The 19532-nt window shown below is 39.3% G+C and overlaps 2 protein-coding genes and 1 long non-coding RNA gene across 4 annotated transcripts in view; 1 reads left to right on the top strand and 2 right to left on the bottom strand.

The window, feature by feature from the left end:
- LOC137194689 (uncharacterized) overlaps window positions 1-19532 on the top strand; it is a 51360-nt gene that overhangs the window by 12496 nt on the left and 19332 nt on the right. The gene's annotated exons all lie outside the window — the stretch shown is intronic.
- The window catches only part of LOC137194686 (GTPase IMAP family member 9-like), a 40291-nt gene that overhangs the window by 14035 nt on the left and 6724 nt on the right, over window positions 1-19532 (bottom strand). The window lies entirely within an intron of this gene.
- LOC137194684 (GTPase IMAP family member 9-like) lies at window positions 9437-19491 on the bottom strand. Of its 2 annotated transcripts, XM_067606786.1 has the most exons (7): window positions 19404-19491; window positions 17806-17874; window positions 15588-15650; window positions 15301-15363; window positions 12655-12717; window positions 10447-11155; window positions 9437-9711 (listed from the first exon to the last, which is right to left on the bottom strand). In XM_067606786.1, the coding sequence occupies exons 2-7, from the start codon at window positions 17864-17866 to the stop codon at window positions 9675-9677; spliced, it is 996 nt and encodes a 331-aa protein (XP_067462887.1). In that variant the 5' UTR covers window positions 17867-17874; window positions 19404-19491; the 3' UTR covers window positions 9437-9674. The 2 variants fall into 2 exon arrangements, with proteins under 2 accessions (XP_067462887.1, XP_067462886.1); XM_067606785.1 differs by lacking the exon at window positions 9437-9711 and having other exon boundaries at window positions 9788-11155; window positions 19404-19488.

Below are 19532 nucleotides of genomic sequence, written 5' to 3'. Positions count from 1 at the left end.
TGAGCTTTAGACACCGTCCAGTTCCCCAGGACACGGCTTTGCTGGACGGCGTGGACAGAATTCAGCTGGCTGTCAGTGCCACACCAGATGGCAGGAAGTAGCGCACAGGGGGGTGGCAGCTACTGCACACTTCTACAGTCCCAGCCTTGACTTTCTACAGGAGACAGCAGACCCCCCTTCCTAACAGAGGAACAGCTAGCCCCCTTCTCTGTCTTTATCACCTGCATTCCTAGATTACTCCTTTCTTCAGTAAGCTCCAGGAAAGAGCGGTCGCCAACCAACATCATCAGCACATGTCCAACAATAAGCTCTATGAGACCCTACAATCTGCCTACAGGAAACATCACAGCACAAAGACCGCCCTCATTAAGATCACAAACGACCTCCTCATCGCTGCTGACTCCGACCATATCAGTCTACTCATCCTCCTCGACCTCTCAGCTGCTTTTGACACGATTTCCCACTCCATTCTCCTCAACAGTCTTTCTGATTTAGGCCTCACTGGTACTGTTCTCGCCTGGTTTCAATCATATCTCACCAACAGAACACAGTTTGTCTCCATTAGCGGCTCTCGCTCTCCCCCTGCCCCAGTCAACCAGGCGTGCCTCAAGGCTCCATCCTCAGGCCCATCCTCTTCGCCATCTACATGCTCCCCCTTGGTCAGATCATTCGCCATCATGGACTTCATTTCCACTGCTACACCGACGACACTCAGCTCTATCTCAGTACCACACCATCTACACAGCTCCCCCCCGGTCCCTAATCAACTGCCTACAGGAAATAAAATCATGGATGTCGTCCAATCTACTCAAACTAAACAGCAAGAAAACAGAGCTCATGGTTGTGGTACCTAAGGCGCTGCTCCAGGAGGTTGGGGATTTCATCCTTGAGGTCGATGGTTGCTCCATCTCCCCATCCCCTGAAGTCTGCAACCTGGGCGTCATCCTGGACTCTACCCTCTCCTTCCAGTCACACATCAAATCCGTCACCAAAGCTGCCTTTTTCCACCTTAAGAACATCGCCCAACTCCGGCCATCTCTCTCCAACACCGTTGCTGAGACCATGATCCATGGCTTCATATCAAATCGTCTGGACTACTGCAATGGAGTCCTGTTTGGGGTACCCAATAAAACCCTGGACAGGCTCCAATATGTCTAGAATTCAGCTGCAAGGGTTCTTACCCACACCAAACCCTGGCAGCACATCACCACCACTCTCATTCACCTACACTAGCTCCCTGTGAAATACCACATCTCCTACAAAGTCCTCCTCCTCACCTACAAATCCCTCCACTCCCTGGCCCCCCAGTACCTTTCAGACCTCCTCCACCAACACACACCTTCCCGAAGCCTGCAGTCCTCGGACTTGTGGCTGCTCTCCGTCCCCTGCACCAGCCGATGCATTTTCGGAGACAGAGACTTCAGCATGGCAGCCCCCACCCTCTGGAACTCTCTCCCTTCCAAGATACAAAACACTCCTACCCTGGACTCTTTCAAATCAGCCCTCAAAACCTACCTGTTTGCCCAGGCTTTTGGCCCACAGTTAACCACTTAATTTCTCAGCTGCTTATTTTTAACCTCAGCTTAGTTTTCCCTTTTCCCTCTCTATAAAGCATCCTTGGGTGTTTTGAAAGGCACTATATAAATCTAATTTATTATTATTATTATTATTATTATTATTATTATTACAATATCCTCTGTCTCAAAAGAGTGCTGAGCCACAGCAGCAATATGCTTAACCCAATTGCGGTGTCTGCCCAGTCTTTTGTCTGTCTCTCCTGCACTCACAGTCAGTCACACCTGTATTCAGTGCAGTCAGTCAGTGAGTCCATGCTTATCACATCACTGATTAGTGAGTCCCACAGCTCATTCACATCACAATACTTACAAATAAATGTTGTGATCATTATGAACACAGTTGATGCAACAGTTGCACTCCTCAACAGACACCTGCGGGGAGGAAACAGTGAAGTTTTACTGATTAATACGTCAATATGTGAAGAACAAAACAGTCTTGTTAAAAAACTGAAGGCAGATTAAAGACTCAATTTTTAAGGTTTAATGACTCAAATTAGATTTGATTTTCAAGGATGTGAAGTTTAATTTGAGCCTTGATCACCTCGAACATCCACCCACACTATCTTTTCAGTGTTAAACTGACTTTGTTCCTGATTATCTGGTTGGTTTTCAGTACCAAAGATCAAAGTTAACCAACATTATCTGCTGCCATCTTCAGCTGCAGTTCATCTGACGGCCGCTAGAGGCTGAAAGCATACTGTAACTATATTGAAGTGAATGGGAATAATCCAAAACATCTTCTTTTAAATATAAAAGCGTGAAAGTAATTTCCACAAGAGGTTCGGCTCTTAATGGCTAATTACAATTTTTAGATGACATTATTTTGTTTTATTACTGTATTTACATAATAATAATAATAATAACAATATCAATAATAATAATAAAAAATAATGATGATGGTGATGATAACAATAATAATAACAACAACAATAATAATGTGCTTTACATGGTTGAACAAATATTAAAACTTCTGATTCTGATTTAAAAAAATCAGACAATTACAAATGATTCAAAATGGAGAAATTGAATAAAATACTTAACAACAATATAAGATTAAAACAACAACAATAATAAAACAGATAAGACTTGAAAGTGATTTAAAAAATGTCACTGATCCAGATCAGATCCTTGAGCAGGCTCGCAGTTTATAGTTTTTATTATATTACTTTAATGAAAAGTTTCTGTTTAAATCAATTGAAAACCAAAGTCTTACCCTGAATGTAGAGCTGTAAAGATGAAGATGGCATAGATGTAAAACAGAAGGGTCTCCATGGTTAACCCTGAAACATGAACACAAACATGTCAGAGTCAAATAGCCAAACCTCCTGATTAGTGGACGACCCACTCTGAGCCACAGTTGTCCCCAAGGTTTTTATCACAAAATAAAAATAATCCAAAATGAGCACCAAAATTGCACAGCTCCACCTAATCTGCAGAAACACATCAATTTGGTGAGTGAATCACAGGAGAGATGAACAAACTGTTGAGCAACTTTACTGAACTCTCAGCAACAGCTAACAGCACTAGCATACATGGCTTACCATACCAGACTCCAGCTTGCCAAATTTTTTTTCTCCTAGGATTGCAAAGTCATGACCCACCCTATGCTGCCTGTGATTGACTAGTACTTGTTACCTTCGTTGGTTTGGTTGGTTAGGTTTAGGCATGAGGAGTGAGATTGGTTAGGGTTAGGGTAAGAATATCAGGGTAAGCCAATCAGAGGCAGAGAAGGGCGGGTCATGACTTCACCATCTTTTTGCTCCCACTCTGTTTGTTCTCTCCATGATTCTTAGGGCAGTTTCTATGTACTAATCTAATCTCTGGCTCCCATTCTATTTGTTGTCTCCATGATTCTTACAGTAGTTTCTATGTATTAATCTAATCTAATCTACTATCCACAATATTACAGAGCCACCTTCTAGTGAGGGAGTGTAGTGTCTATTACAGTCCATATGTGTTGATTATGTGTCTGTAAACATAACAGCCTGAGCTACACCTCTCCTCCCACGTTGGTGCAAGTGTGCACCTTTGCTGCCCACAAATTTCCAAACAAGTACAGACACCGCGTTTTCCCAGCACTAGAGTTGTGCCTGCATGTAAACAGGGCCCCGTTATGCGGAAATAGTCCAGTAAGTAAAAGAAGCATTAAAAAATACAAGTTTTTGCATCATTTTATATTGTGATTTAAAAAAGGGATAAATTGGACTAATAATACCAAGTAATGGTAGGGATCACATGGTTAGTGACATCAGTTATGGTTCAGCTAGTACAGTGTGCTACAGTTGTCTATAAAAGTGATGCAGTCAGTGTGTTGCTTTTACAGACACACATGCAGCTGAGATGGACTCTGATACTTTTGATTATCATAGACACTACCCTCCCTCTCCAGTACGTAGCTCTGTAAGACTGTGGATAGTGCATAGAAACTGCTGTAAGAATGTACATAAGTAGAGAAGAAGTAGAGAGAGAGCTGGAGGAGGAAAGGCCATGTACACTACCGATGTTAAAGAGGTCCTATTATGCTCATTTCAGCTCTCTAGTTTTATTACTCCACTGGAGTAGCTTTGCATGATTCCCAGCTCAAAAAAGTCCTTATTTATCTTATACTGGCCCTTTATGCAGCCCCTCAGTATACACAGTTTCTCTTTACAGGCCGTTTAGCTACTTTTGCAAACTGCTCACTCAGAAACCTAAACTCAAACTTGTCACTCATGCTAGATGTGAGTTATCTGTTATTGGCTGTCTACCAGCAGCAGCTGTAATAGCAGATCAAGGCGACAAAGTTCCAGGCTCCTTCTATATTGTTAAAGCTGAATCACCTTTACTAGGCCTGGACCTGATTAAAGCGCTCAGTGTCAGCATCATTGGAGGGAAGGTGAACTACATCAAGGAGGACAATGCAAATGGACCCCCTGCTGTCAGACAAAAATCCACAGTGTACAATGTCAATTCTGCTCCACCCCATCAGCTTGGATGTGTGAAAGGTTTCATTCACAAGGTAGCCTACAGGTATATAGCACAGTGCAGCCTGTAAGTCAAAGGTTGAGACGCTTATTACTGAACATACGTAAGGCGGTGTCAGCAGAGCTCAACCGCTTACTCCAAGCAGGCATCATAGAACGTGTGGATGCATCTGAATGCATGAGTCCCCTAGTGGTGGCTTGAAAACATAGAGGAGGGCTGCAGCTGTCTGTTGACCCTCATGAACCCAATAAGAGTGTGGTCATAGACCGTTACCCTGTCCCTCATATGGTGGACTTGTTTGCAGATCTAGCTTGTGTTACACACTACAGCCAGATCAACTTAAGTTCATCTTACCACCAACTACCTCTGTACCCTGAGAGCCACAATCTAACTACTTTCATAACCCATGATGACGTCTTCCGTCCTCTGTCCTCCTTCACACGAGTCCCCTTTGGTCTGGCATCAGCACCATCTGCTTTCAAGAAAATGATGCAGACAATCCTGAAGGATCTGCCTGGAGTACAGAACTACTTGGATGACATAATAAGATGCCAGCCTTCAGATCAACTTTGGCAAAAGTTCTTTCGGACAAACAAACATTCCAGTTTCTGGTACATGTCTGCACTGACTGGTCTGCACCAAAAGACATGGCAGTACTACACTCCTTCCTGGGCTTAACTTCCTGGTTCGGCAAGTTTCTGCCAAAATAGCAACACTCAGTGGGACAATGCCGCAGACAAGAGCATCACTAAACTTAAAACTATACTTCTGAAAAGTCCTGCTCTTGCCATCTATGACCCTAAGCTACATACCTTCATCACTACAGATGCCTCAGACTACTGGTTGGGAGCTGTCCTGACACAGCTGCACTGTGGAGTACTCCACTACGGAAAATAAGGCCCAGGCCTGTGTATGGCATATACATATAGATAGATATATATATATACACATACAGACACACAGACAGAGATTCCTTCCCTCAGTAGATAGATATCAACTGCACTTTTTTAAACACATAGTTATGAAGTGCTTCACATATAGGATACAATACACACAAATACAAATATACATACATACATACATACATATACATATGCCTGATACATAGACAAGAAATAGGCACATGACCAAGATAATCAAAACTAAAGGAAACTAGAGAGTAATTATAAAAAAAGCTAACCTATAGAAATCATTTTTCAGCAGCTGCTTAAAACAAACCACAGATTCAGCAGATCTGATGGAATGAGGGAGACTGTTCCAAAGTTTAGGAGCAACAACCCTAAAAGCATGATCACCTCTGGATTTAAAATAGGAACGGGGGTCAGATAAAGGACCAAGATCAGATGATCGGAGTAGCCGACAGCTAGAATAGGGGCTCAACAACTCTGCCATATACTGTATGTAGGGGCCAGGCCATGCAAGGCCTTGTACGTAATCAGAAAAAAAGTCAATTCTATGTTTTACTGGAAGCCAATGAAGGGAGGCAAGACTTGGGGTGATGTAGCGCCGATGAATAGTATTTGTTAACGGCCTTGTAGCTGCATTTTGCACCAACTGAAGATGGGCTAGAGAGGACTGAGTAATGCAAGCAGAGGGAGTTACAGTAGTCTAAGCGAGGAAAGTATAAGGTATGCACTAGAAGTTCCATATATTGGCTGATAGTATAGATTTGATTTTTGCAATATTTCTCTGAAAGACTGAATGAGCTTAGTAATATGAGGTTCAAAGTTCAAATATTGGTCAAAAAGGATACCAAAATTCTTAGAGGTGGTCTTGATGTTGCTAGCGTGGGGGCCAATGTAGTGACTGACCTCCTTAGTAAAACAATCAGGGCCGATCACAAGGATCTCAGTTTCGTCAGAATTGAGATCGAGGAAATTTTGAGACATCCACTTTGTAACAGAAGCTAGGCAGTCGTGAAGGGTGATAAGGTTATTGAGGTTATTATGTTTAACCAAGAAGTAAAGCTGCATGTCATCAGCATAGCAATGATAAGAGATACCAAAGAGGAGTTAAGCACATGGCCCAGAGACTTGTGGGAACCCACATAAGAGAGGAGCGGAGGAAGACATGTAATTGTCCATGTGAACATTGAAATGTCTGTCAGACAAGTATGAGGAAAGACATTTGAGTGCAGTACCAGAGACACCAACCAGTTCAGGTGTCTATCAATTAATGGCATGATCAGTGGTGTCAAAGGCAGCCAAGTCAAGTAAAACTAAAATGGTATATTCACCTTCATCTGCACTAATAAGAATGTCGTTAGTTTCTTTAAGTAGTTTATAGTGGCCTATAAATGGCTTTATAGGCTACAACAAAAATAACTTTAACTTACATCTTCACAACACTATGCCACAAGCTGGTCGGGAGTTTACAAAGATTAAAATGTCAAAACATTAAATCACAATTGCTTCTTGTTAATAACAAAAAACTGAGAAAGAGCCTTTAAAGAAAATTACCTTTAAGAAGATTGCTGGGTACTTTATGCTTTGTGGTCTTTCTTCTTAGTTTAGCTCTCAGGAGAACCACCGCTTATGTTTGGCCATCTTAATATGATCTTTTATATTGGTATTTCCACATTTCCTTATTTTGGACTAGTACAATCAAAGTTGTAGATATCTTGAAATACAATTTCTACTAGCGAGAATATTATCTTAGATATCTTTAATTACCATTCTGACTAGTGAAATGTAAATACAGATGGTAGTGTGGTTAAATTAAATGTTAAAACGGCTTGCTATACACTCGCTTGTTCTCTCTCTCTCTACCGTCATGTCACCTAATGTTACCCTTGCGCAGGGCAAACATGCGCAGAAAGAGTATATTTATTCTAATTGGGGAGAAATGATTGGATTAAGCATTTACATGGTTATTAGGCGCTAATATTCTCCTACTGAATTAATTATCAAAGCTTTACACCACCCCTCTCAACCTGATTGAAAATTCCTTCTGATTGGGCTAGATCAGGCCAGTCTCTTTATAAGTGAGGTGGTTACATTAGGCATTTTATTCTAATTAGGCTATTATTCCAATTATTAGTAAAATACTTGGGTCCGTGTAAACGTAGCCATTTATACATCTAGCCTCTGGGCATAAAACTGAAAGAGATGATAATTTTTTCACTTAGTTTTATACATTCTCAATTTAAGAGCATCGTGCCACCATTGATTTATTCCAGTTACCAGTCAAAACATAAGTTTTAGTCCACTAGATAAATTAATATTATGAATAAAGTTATGTAGTGACTTACCTTATTTTAATATGTTGCTTCTTATTTTTGCTTTAAAGAGAGAAGAGCATATCTGCTGCTGAAGTGAAGAGGTAAACTTCAGTCTATCTGTCACGATGCCTCTTTATATAACTTCATGCAACAAACCACACCCATAATACACAGTTGACACCAAAGTAATATGTCAGTCTTCCTTTATAAATAAAACAAGATGAATATTTTTCTTGGATATGATGTGTGTTTCACAGACTTGTTTAAATGCTATGTTTATTTGCTACATAAAAGTTTTAATTGTTTTTTGCAATCACAAACACCCAAAAATGACAATGGAAAAATTATGCATTTTCACACACTGACATCTCCGTAAAGACTAATTCAAAGTTAATTATTACATTTAACATTGGTTAACTTTTCTATTTCTTTTTCCAATAAGTTTTCAAATGTTTTAATTCAACCCTTAAATGATTCTCTGTGATTCATTTTATCTTTATAATCTGGGTAGCGTAAGAATCCAGTCCTTCTGCATTTTCAGGATTCCTTTCACACCCACATCACACTGTTGACAACTAGCACAGTGAATTCTAGGTGTGTGTAGTTCATTTATAGATCAGGTCTAGAAGCTTAAGTCACAAAAGGGCAGCCAAGTTAATTCTACCATTTACTGTATTCAGAGAGAATACTAAAGTACTGTAAAACCACTTGAGTAGTACTTATGGTACATAGATTACTTTAGGCATACTTAGAAATATTGAAATTACAGTATATTATCCATCTATTTTGGGGCACTTCTGGTGACTAGAATTGTACTCACCAGTATTTTGTGGTAGTTGTACTTTTCTCACTTAGTATAGATACGTGCATTTCCTCTTACCTTCTAATTTTTGATTGTTATGCACCACAACACAGAGACAAATTTCCTTGTATGTGCAAACCTTTGTAATAAACCTTTTTTCTGTTTCCTATTCAATTTTAGATTATTTTCAGATTTGTGCCTGGTTTATAAAATTTTACATGGTTTGGCCCCTCCTTCACTTTGTAACTTTGTGTACACTTGCTTAGTAAGTTCTATTAGATCCTCCAGAATATCCTCCATACATGATTGTGCCATACCATTTCATCACACTGCATTTGGGCAATCAGCTTTCTCTGTGAAAGCCACAACTCACCTAATGGTATGAAGAGCTATAGTTCACTTAATACATTCAAGGCCAAATTAAAAAAATCTACTAAAGACCAATCAGCTGTGTGACCATTGAGTCACACAGCTGAGTTAAGTTTACATAATTTCAAATTGAGATTGTGGGTGTATGTGATGTGCTGTATGTAGCTTTGTATTTTGTATGGTGTGTTCTGTGTGTTTTTTTTTTTTTTTTTTTGCTTTTTACTGTTTGTTGTTGTGCTGTTGTATCTTTTTTGTCGGGGACTTCAAATGCAAATTAGCTTCAAGCTAACTCTGGTGCGGTGCATCTTTAATGTTTCAAACTGCACTCTGTCCCAGTCAATAAATAAATAAATCACACACACACACACACACACACACACACACATATATATATATATATATATATATATATATATATATATACAGGAGACTGTTTTCAAAAATAATACCAATAATAGTTTTTATTTATCAATTTACTTCATACAAAGAGCACTTTGCCTTTAAAACAGCACCACTTCTCCTCAGTACACCTGTGGACAGTTTTTCCGGGTACTTGGCAGGACAGTTGTTTCAAGCATCTTGGAGAAGTTGCCACAGTTCTTCTGTGGATTTCGGCGTCTCAGCTGCCTCTGCCTCTTCATGTAATCCCAGACTGACTCCATGATGTTGAGATCAGGGCTCTGTGGGGGCAAAACCATCTGTTGCAGGACTCCTTGTTCTTCTTGTTGCTGAAGATAGTTCTTTATGACTCTGGCTGAATGTTTGGGGTTGTTGTCATCCTGCAGAATAAATTTAGGACCGATCAGACACCTCCCTGATGGTATCACATGATATATAAGAATCTAAACACCTAAAGTGCCTAAAACTTTTGCACAGTATTATTTATATATATATGGCTATATGGCTTGTTTATATGGCTCATAACATATGACTCAGTGTGTACAGTATATGGCATGTGAGTATTGTGTTAAGCTATACATGAAAAAATCAGAAACTATCCTTTACATCCTTTATTGAACAATAACGGTTGTCCATATACAGATTCAACATCTGAATTACCTCAGAAAAGGATTCACTATCGGATTTTAATACACAATCATAACATTAATATTCATATCAATTTGGTACAGTAACATCTTTGTTCTTGTCTGTGACACTGCTGAATATGTTTTGTTATCTTGCACAGTTATAAACACTCATGAGCTAAATGTCATGATTATAAACTGTGACTGAATATTTCAAAGCAGTCACAACAGTCTGCTGCAGTCCAGTATCAGTAAGTCAGAAGTTCGTACTCAAACCAGATCAGTTTTTATTTCATCCCAAATAATGAGGCCAGCTTTTTCTTTATCCAGTTTAATATTGAAAAATTACCCTCAGCTGTCTGTCTGGCTCGCTTCTTGTATGTTTCTTCCAGTTGTTTCATTTTCTGAGCCATTTCTCTTTCACGATCATCCCTTAACTTATTCTGCCTCTCTGTGTCAGCTTTCTGCTCCCTCATCTGTAGCTCATACCTTTCCTCTATTTCCTTCCTCAGTTCCTCCTGCTCTTTGCGCATTTGCTCTTCTTTCTCTTTAAGGATTCTTTGTTTCTCCTCTTCAATCGCTCTCTCTGCGGCCTGGAACATTTCAGAGGTGTAATGATTTCCTCCATTTTTCTCCGTTATAATTTTGATCTTCTTGAGCAGCTCACTGACCTGAGAATGATCCTTCACCTCATTATTGAACACATGGTACTGGCCGTTACATTTGGCAATAAGTTCCTTTAGTTCTTCGCTGTCGTTCAAGAACTCCTCAATAGGTTCCCCTTTGAGTCGGTCACCACCGGTAAAGAGAACCATGCTGTATTTATTGGCTTCCTCACCAAAGATTTTCTGAATCTTCCCCACCGTCTGCTTTTCTTCCTCTGTGTATCTGTCCAGTTTGATGATGATCAAGAAGATATGAGGTCCAGGAGAAGCATAAGAAATGCACTGGACAACATCTTTAACTGTTTTCTCTTCAGTGTTCCTGGTGTCAAACAGGCCCGGAGTGTCAATAACAGCAACCATTTGTCCATCCACCTCACCAAAGGCCTTAGCAACCTTTACTGTCAAAGATTTAGGGGATAAATGTGATTTAAAGGACTGTTTTCCTAGAATGGTGTTTCCTGTGGCGCTCTTCCCAACCCCGGTCTTCCCCACCATCACAATCCTGAGCATTTCATCATCATATCTGACAGGTTCTGTTGGAATGAAAAAATGAAGAAATATTTAACACTAGGTATTCAACATAGTACAACTACAATATGGGCAGCGCTGACAGTGGGCAGTTGTGGGTCTGAGCTTAAGATGGAAAATCCAGTACATGTTTATCTTTTACTTTAGCTTGTTGTAGGGGTGTAAACAATTACTGTCAAAATAATTTAATAATCCACTTAATCTGACATGCAGAGCAATGATTGTAGCACTTGGGCCCTATTTTAACGATCTAAAGCGCATGGGGCAAGTGCAGTTAGGGTGTGTCCAAATCCACTTTTGCTAGTTTAATGGCAGAAAAAATGGTCAAAGCACCAGGCGCATGGTTCAAAGGGGTTGTCCATAGTCCCCTAATTAATGATGGGTGTGTTTTTGGCATAACATGCAATAAACCAATCAGAGTGCCATCTCCAATTCCCTTTAAAAGCCAGGTGCGCTTGCACCTTGGCGGATTGCTATTATAATGGTGCATTTGCCAAGTAGTAAGAAGGAACGCCTCTCTTGAGAGGAAACGGATCTGCTCGTGCGCAAAGTGAAGGCGCATGATCCATTACAAGCACACTGGCCCCTGCTGCTTCTGAACCCTCCAGTGGTCAGCCCCAGACCACCAGTTTAAGATCCAGTTCATTAATTTGTTGCAAATTTCTTTTTGTTTGTTTTTTGAAAAGGTTTATTTTTTTTAATCATAGCTTTGGTTTCCTTAAAATCGTTTTGTTTAGTGGAGTAACAGGTTAAATCAGTGGGGTTTTATTTGCTGAAAGTATGGAAACCTGATTATTGTAATCTCAAAAATGTTAAAGAATATTTGTCAAATATTGTTAGTCAGTAATTTTAATCATGTAAAGAATCATCAACACAGTTATCAGGACTTGATCAGCTCTCCAAGGTTCTGATCCTGCTGCTGGCAGCAGCTAGAAGCTGTCCAGAGGTCTTTCTTTCGTTAGTTTAATCACTGTTTTCACCTTATTTATTTCCTCATGTGTTCCTCATGTCATCATGTATTGGTGCAGCAGGAAAATCGATCTGTGTCTGAGCCGTTGTCCGTCTGTTAAATACGTCAGTGTATTGCCACGATTTGGTCAAATAATTAGACAATTTCATCTGTCGTTACTGTGATTAGTTAATTCTGATAAATATTATGACCAAGCATTATGACATGTATTTTTTAAAATATGTTGATGTACACAATAATAATCTTTCACATTGTAATCCTTTTATTTGTAATCTTTTGCATGTTTGTGCTCTGTATTAAACGATCCCCCTCCTCTCTCTGAGACGGTCATTTTTGAATGAGGCCATTCTGTGTACTGTTATAATACAGTTAACAACTCTTTCCACCAAGTCAAAAGACAGAGCAAGAGCACAATACCCTACTCAGTTTACTGATATGCACCCATCAGAAGTTTGAGTATGCCTGTTTAAAACTATTTTTTCCATAAAATTACCCTAAACTGTATACATTTGATTTTTCTAATGTGTCTTGTACCTGCAGGTTGCTCTGAAGTAGTGGGCTTCTGTACTACTGTGGCACCAATGTTACACTCTCCACCTTCAAAAAGAAAAAAAAAACAATATCACAGCACACCATATCTTTTAACGTACCATTATAATACAGTTGACAACTCTCTCCACCCATTCAAAGAACAAAGTAAGAGCACAATACCCTACTCAGTTTACTGATATACACTAACAAATGCTTTCAGAGTCGGTCGGTGAAGACTGCAATCTTCACCTCTTTTGAACTGCAGTTAACCAAAGTTGGTCTTTCTAATCCGTTTCATTGTATTTTAATTTACCGACCCCCTGGTTTTAACAGTTCTTTTATAACTGAATTCAGTGATTTTTTATCCTCCATCATAATGTTGGACAAAGTTCTTATGGTTGGTGATTTTAATATTCATGTGGATGATGTCACTTGTAGCTTTGCTGCTGATTTCCTTAACGTCACTGAGTCTTTCAATTTTATTCAACATGTGTCTGGGCCCACACACATTAATGGGCATACCCTGGACCTTGTTTTTACACATGGTTTATCTACTGATTGTTCTGAGGTGCTGCCTATTACCGACCATAGTTGTGTTTTGTTCAACCTGTCTTTTAAACTAGATTCTCTGCCCAGTAAAAGTTTGAAATGCTCTCGCATCTTAAATCACCTCACTGTTGGACAGTTTTCTGCAGCTTTTAACCCGAGTGCAGTATTGTTTCCTCAAGCAGACACAGATTGTCTAGTCTAATCTTTTAACTCTCATTGCTCCACGATCTTGGACAAAGTGGCTCTTTATAAATGGCGACCTGTTCCATCCATAAATTCATCTCCCTGGTTAAATGACACCATTCGTTGCTTCTGGCGTAGATGTCGGAGGGCAGAGCGACAGTGAAAATCCACTAAGCTCAATGCTCACCTTCTTCACTTCAAAGATCTTTTAACCGAGCTAAACAACTTGATTAAAGATGTGAGGGCTTCTTATTTTTCCAACCTTATCTCCACCAGTAAGCGAACCCAAAAGTCCTGTTTGATACTATTAACAACATCGTCACTCCGGCACCTCCGGATGTGCCTGTCTGGTCAAATAAGGACTGCAGCAATTTTCTTTCCTTCTTTGTTGATAAAATTAGAGATGTCAAAGCTAGCATTATCCCCTCATCTCTTCCCCTCTCCACTCATGCTTTTCGGCCATCAATTTTGGACAGCTTCTCTCCTATTTCCATGCAAGAACTCCCCGATCTGGTGAGTGGTATGAGATCCTTCTCCTTCCCTGTTGACATTTTACCCACCTCTGCTCTGGACTGGTTCTCCTTCTACCTCGCAGTTAGGAGTTTTTCTGTGTCTCTTGGTCTTTACACATCCAAAAGTGCTTCTCTTTCCTGTAGTGTGCCGCAAAGTTCCGTTTTGGGTCCTATTCTCTTTGCTTTATATATGCTCCCCCTAGGTCAGGTTATCAGCAAATTTAGTGATGTTTCCTATCATTGTTACGCTGACGATATTCAGCTCTATGTATCTTTTAAGCCTGATAACCCTGATAAACTGTCTGTGCTGCACAACTGTCTGACTGCTATTAAGGACTGGATGTCAAACAACTTTCTACAGCTTAATACTGACAAGACAGAGGTTCTCATTAATGCTTCTGACAGTATAGCTCCCAAGGTAGCTAAGAGTATTGGGTCCCTTTCATCAGCTGTTAGGTCAAACTTAAGAAATCTTGGTGTCATATTTGACCAGGCTATGCATTTTGATCAACATGTTAAATCATTGACCCGTACATGTTTTTTCCATTCATTTTAAGGTTCTTGCTATTACATATAGAGCCCTGCATGGACAGGCTCCTGAGTACATCATGGACCTTATCCATCCCTAAGTCGCCAGTAAGTCATTTAAGTCATCCAACCAGGACCTACTGGCTGTCCCTTGCTCACAGCTGAAAACTAAAGGTGATCGTGCCTTTGCATTTGTGGCTCCAACACTATGGAACTCTCTTCCTGTACAAATACGGTCAGCAGTCTCTATAGAAGTTTTTAAAAAACTATTGAAGACCCATCTTTTTAAATTGGCTTTTGTGTCTTCTTGAGTTGTCTGATTGGTGTGTGTGATGTGTAATGACCACTTGTCCATGTGTTTCTACTTGTGGTACCTTTTTATAAAAATTTTAACTTGTGGCATATGTTTTTATTATATGTATGTTTTTATGGTCTTATTTTCAACTCTTATTCTTGTGAAGCACTTTGTGAATTTCATTTCTGTGAAAAGTGCTATACTAAATAAACTTATTATTATTATTATTATTATTATTAATATTACCCATCAAAGGTTAAAATAGCCCTTTAACCATAACAAACATTAAATAACATTTAACATATTGTCTCAGAGGGTCTGGAGGTCTCCCTCTAGGAACATTTTACTTGATTATCTGCATTCTGGTGAATTTTAGTGCATATGAATAACAAACTAATGAGCCAACAACTGCTTAGTACAATGTACTGTCATGAACCTCAAATAAAACCAAAGGTGCATATCATTATGGAGGGAGATGACACAAAGACTAACTTTTAACCAATATTTATTAAATAATAAATAACTAAATAAACTAATAACTAAAACAACTAATATACTAACAAAATAGAAAATGTCTTGTACCTGCGGGGTGTTCTAAGGTAGTGGGCTTCTGTACTACTGTGGCACCAATGCTACACTCTCCACCTGCAAAAAGAAAAAAAGCAACAGCACACCATATCTCTTAATGTACCATCATAATACAGTTAACAACTCTCTCCACCTAGTCAAAGAACAGAGCAAGAGCACAATACCCTACTCAGTTTACTGATATGCACCCATCAGAAGATTGAGTATGCCTGTTTAAAACTATTGTTTCCATAAAATTACCCTAAACTGTATACATTTGATTTTTCTAACATGTTTTGTACCTGCAGGTTGCTCTGAAGTCGTGGGCTTCTGTACCACTGTGGCACCAATGTTACACTCTTCACCTTCAAAAAGAAAAAAAAAAACAATATCACAGCACACCATATCTTTTAACGTACCATTATAATACAGTTAACAACTCTCTCCACCCATTCAAAGAACAGAGCAAGAGCACAATACCCTCCTCAGTTTACTGATATACACTAACAGCAACCTACCAAAGGTTAAAATAGCCCTTTAACCAACACAAACATTAAATAACAGATTTTTAAGTTTCAACAAATTACAGTAGCCTGAATAATGTGACAGATGATGTTGTGTTGTCTGAATAATTTTAAATTACGAGCTCAAAGTATGAACCCACTGACTTAGATTTTATTATTTTATTATTGATCGTCCAGTTTCTTGGCAGATGATGCAGCGGTAACATTAGCTACGTTAGCTAGCTTTCTTTTTTTCTTTCTTTCCCTATATATATATATATATATATATACATATACAATGGGTTCGATGATTGATTTGAATATTTTGAGCCAAGTTCTAATTGGTAGTTCAGTGTTTATTGATCTCTTGATGGCATAGAGAGCCCTTTTTGCTTTGTCTTTTAGTTCATTCATAGCTAAGCTGAAATTTCCTGTGTTTGAAATTTTTAGTCCTTAAAATGTGTAATAATTTGTTTATTCGACAGAGTGATCTCTCTCTCTCTCTCTCTACTTGTACCATGCCTGGCTGGCACAGCGCACAGGGCAGCGTTGCGTTCAGAGTAAAAAAAAAAACAAAACAAAACATCTGTGGCTTGTGGCGGGCCTGCTGAGCCATTTAGCAGGCCAGGCCACTGGGAAAACTCCCGGTGCCCCCGATTGCCAGTCTGGGCCTGTACATGAGTGTTTCATCCCTTAGTTGCTGAAGATTCTTAATTCTTTATCTCATCTTCATTTTTAATTATGTGGTTTCTGTCTTGTAAAAATGGCCCAAAGTTATTGTTTAAGGAGAATTCTAAGAACCATAGTAGATTATTTGTAATATTTTAATATTTTGACTTGATCTTTGATGTCTAAATATGGCTAAATTGTGGTTCACAACTGGAAACTGGATGTTTTAACATAATGACTGTTGTACTGTAAGATGTGAAATGTGTATTAAGACATTTGTAAAAGCCTGTGTTCAACTTTATGTTAAAACAGCCCTGAAAATGAAACATTAAGTATTATATTTTATAAATGACATTTCTTTTTTATGAAAACAATAAAAATCCATAACCCATGCAAGGATTGAATCAACAGCCTTCAGCTGTGCAATGGACTCAATAGGTTAAAGTACATAGAACAAAAAAACCTAAGGTCTTTTGGCTCTATATCCCTGATTTTGCACAGCCAGGCACAGAGTGAAAGAAAGACATTATTAGTGGGAGGTACACAGAGTCAGCAGGTGGAGCTTCAGTAATGACCAATCACATGGGCTCCTTTTATCCTCTTTAAACCTATCAAATGGTGAAACAGGTGAAAGACAGAAAAGAGTTAACCTCTGTCAAACACCTGAATTTCTAAAATACAAATTCAGGACAACCCAAACATTAATATACATCAGTCCAAAATATGGTGACAACGTTAGAATGAAAATAAAGCTGATATGTTCTCATGTGTGCTGCCGCCTATTTTGTGCAAACAATTAATAGCCTATTAACATTTATCAACATTATCACCTGCCGTCTTCAGCTGCAGTTCCTCTGACGGCCACTAGAGGCCAAAAGCAAACTGTGAATGTATTGAAGTGAATGGGAAAAACCCAAAACCTCTTTCTGTAAACATAAAATTGTGCCTCTTGCGGAAAAATAATTTTAATAATAATTTTAAAATACTACTACTACTACTACTACTAATGTTAACAACAATGATAACAATAACAATACTAATAAAAATAATAATAATGGTGATAATAACAATAATTATGTGCTTTACATGGTTGCATCTTCAGGACTGCAATAAAATCAGACAATTACAAATTATACAAAATGGAGAAATTAAATAAAATACCCATCAATAATATAAGATGAAAACAATTTCAAAAACCCAATAATAATAACACAGGTAAGACATGAGAAGTGTTTTAAAAGATGTCACTGATTTGCAGCCTCAGATCCTCAAGCAGGCTTACAGTTGACAGTTGTTATAAGTTTAATGAAAAGTGCCTGTTCAAATCGATAGAAAACCAGAGTTTTACCTTGAGAGTGTCGAGCCGTAAAGATGAAGATGGTGAAGATGAAAAGCAGAAGGGTCCCCATGGTTAACCCTGAAACATGAACACAAACATGTCAGAGACAAACTGCCAAACCCTCTGATTAGTGGATGACCCGCTCTGAGCCAGTCGCCCCCAAGGTTTTTTATCACAAACACAGTTTCATTCCAAAATGAGCACCAAAATTGCACTGTGCACCTAATTTGCATAAACACAACTATTGTGTTGGTTAGTGAATCACAGGAGATGAACAAACTGTTGATCAACTTACGTGAACTCTCAACAACAGCTAACATCACTAGCATACATGCCTTTGCGTACCAGACTCTCCGTCTCGCCCATTTTGTTTCCTAGGATGGTGAAATCATAACCCTAGTACTCGTTGGTTGGGTTGGTTAGGTTTAGGCATAACGAATGAGATTGGTGAGGATTAGGTAAGAATATCAGGGTAAACCGGTCAGAGGCAGAGTAGGATGGGTCAGGACTTCGCCATCCTATGAAAAAAAAACACTGTCTCCGGCTCCCGCTCTACTTGTTCTCACGGCAGTTTCTATGCACTATCCACAGTTTTACAGAGCCACCTACTGGTTAGGGACTGTACTATCAATGACAGTCCAAAGTATCAGAGTCCATATGTGTTGTTTATGTGTCTGTTAACACAGCAACAACCTCAGCTGACCCTCTTCTCCTAGGCCGGCACAAGTGCGTACCTTTGGTGCCCGGAAATCTCCCAACATGCACAGACGCACAAAAAATAGACTTGTGCCTGAAGAACATTGCATAAAGACTGTGTTTGGCCCAGCACTGGCATTGTGCTGGCAGGTAAACAAGGACCCATTACACGGAAATAACTGTATATCAAAGAAACACTGAAGGATTTTTTATATTGTGACTCAAAAAAAGGCATAGATTGGTCAAATAACACCAGGTTGCAGTAGGGATCATGTGTTTAGTGACATCAGTTATGGTTCAGTTAGTACAGTGCTACAGTTGTCGGTAAACGTGATGCAGTCAGTGTGTTGTGTTTACAGAGACATATGCAACTGAGATGGACTCTGATACTTTGGACTGTTATAGACACTACGCTCCCTCACCAGTAGGTGGCTCTGTAAGACTGTGGATAGTGCATAGAAGCTGCAAGAATGATAGATGTATAAAGAGAGTTGGGTATAGAATCAGAGGCGGGGCCCCGTTCATTCCAAGCAGGTAGCTCCCAATCTGAAAAATGAAGCTAATGCAGAAGTGCCTTAAACCTGCGTTCTCTCTTATGGCCAGCAGGGGACGACCCAGCAGCAGGCAAAATAGTGGACAAAGGAAGTGATGACATCTCCTTCTTGCCCTGTCTGAAAACAGCCCGGGTCTGAAGACATCTACATGCCCGTGACAGAATCCCTTCGATTGCGCTGCAGCCTGACATGCGTGGAGGCGTGAGGGCCCATTCATCGCTGCTTGCAGCTTTAACTTTTTCACTGATTTCTATACATTCTCAATTTAAAATAGCATCTCTGATATCAGTCAAAACATAACAAGTTTTATTCCACTAGACAAATTAATATTATGAAAACAGTTATGTATTCACTTACCTTGTTTAATATGTTGCTGCTTATTTTTGTTTTAAAGAGAGAAGAGCAGATCAGGTCAAGATCAAGAGCAGAGGTAAATTTCAGTCTATCTGCCACTACGCAGCTTTATATCACTTCATGCAGCAAACC

Source organism: Thunnus thynnus, chromosome 12, assembly GCF_963924715.1.
Source record: "Thunnus thynnus chromosome 12, fThuThy2.1, whole genome shotgun sequence".
In the NCBI taxonomy this organism is placed as follows: domain Eukaryota; kingdom Metazoa; phylum Chordata; class Actinopteri; order Scombriformes; family Scombridae; genus Thunnus; species Thunnus thynnus.
Note: the sequence above shows the minus strand (reverse complement) of the source record. Positions and strands in the feature narration are given on the sequence as shown.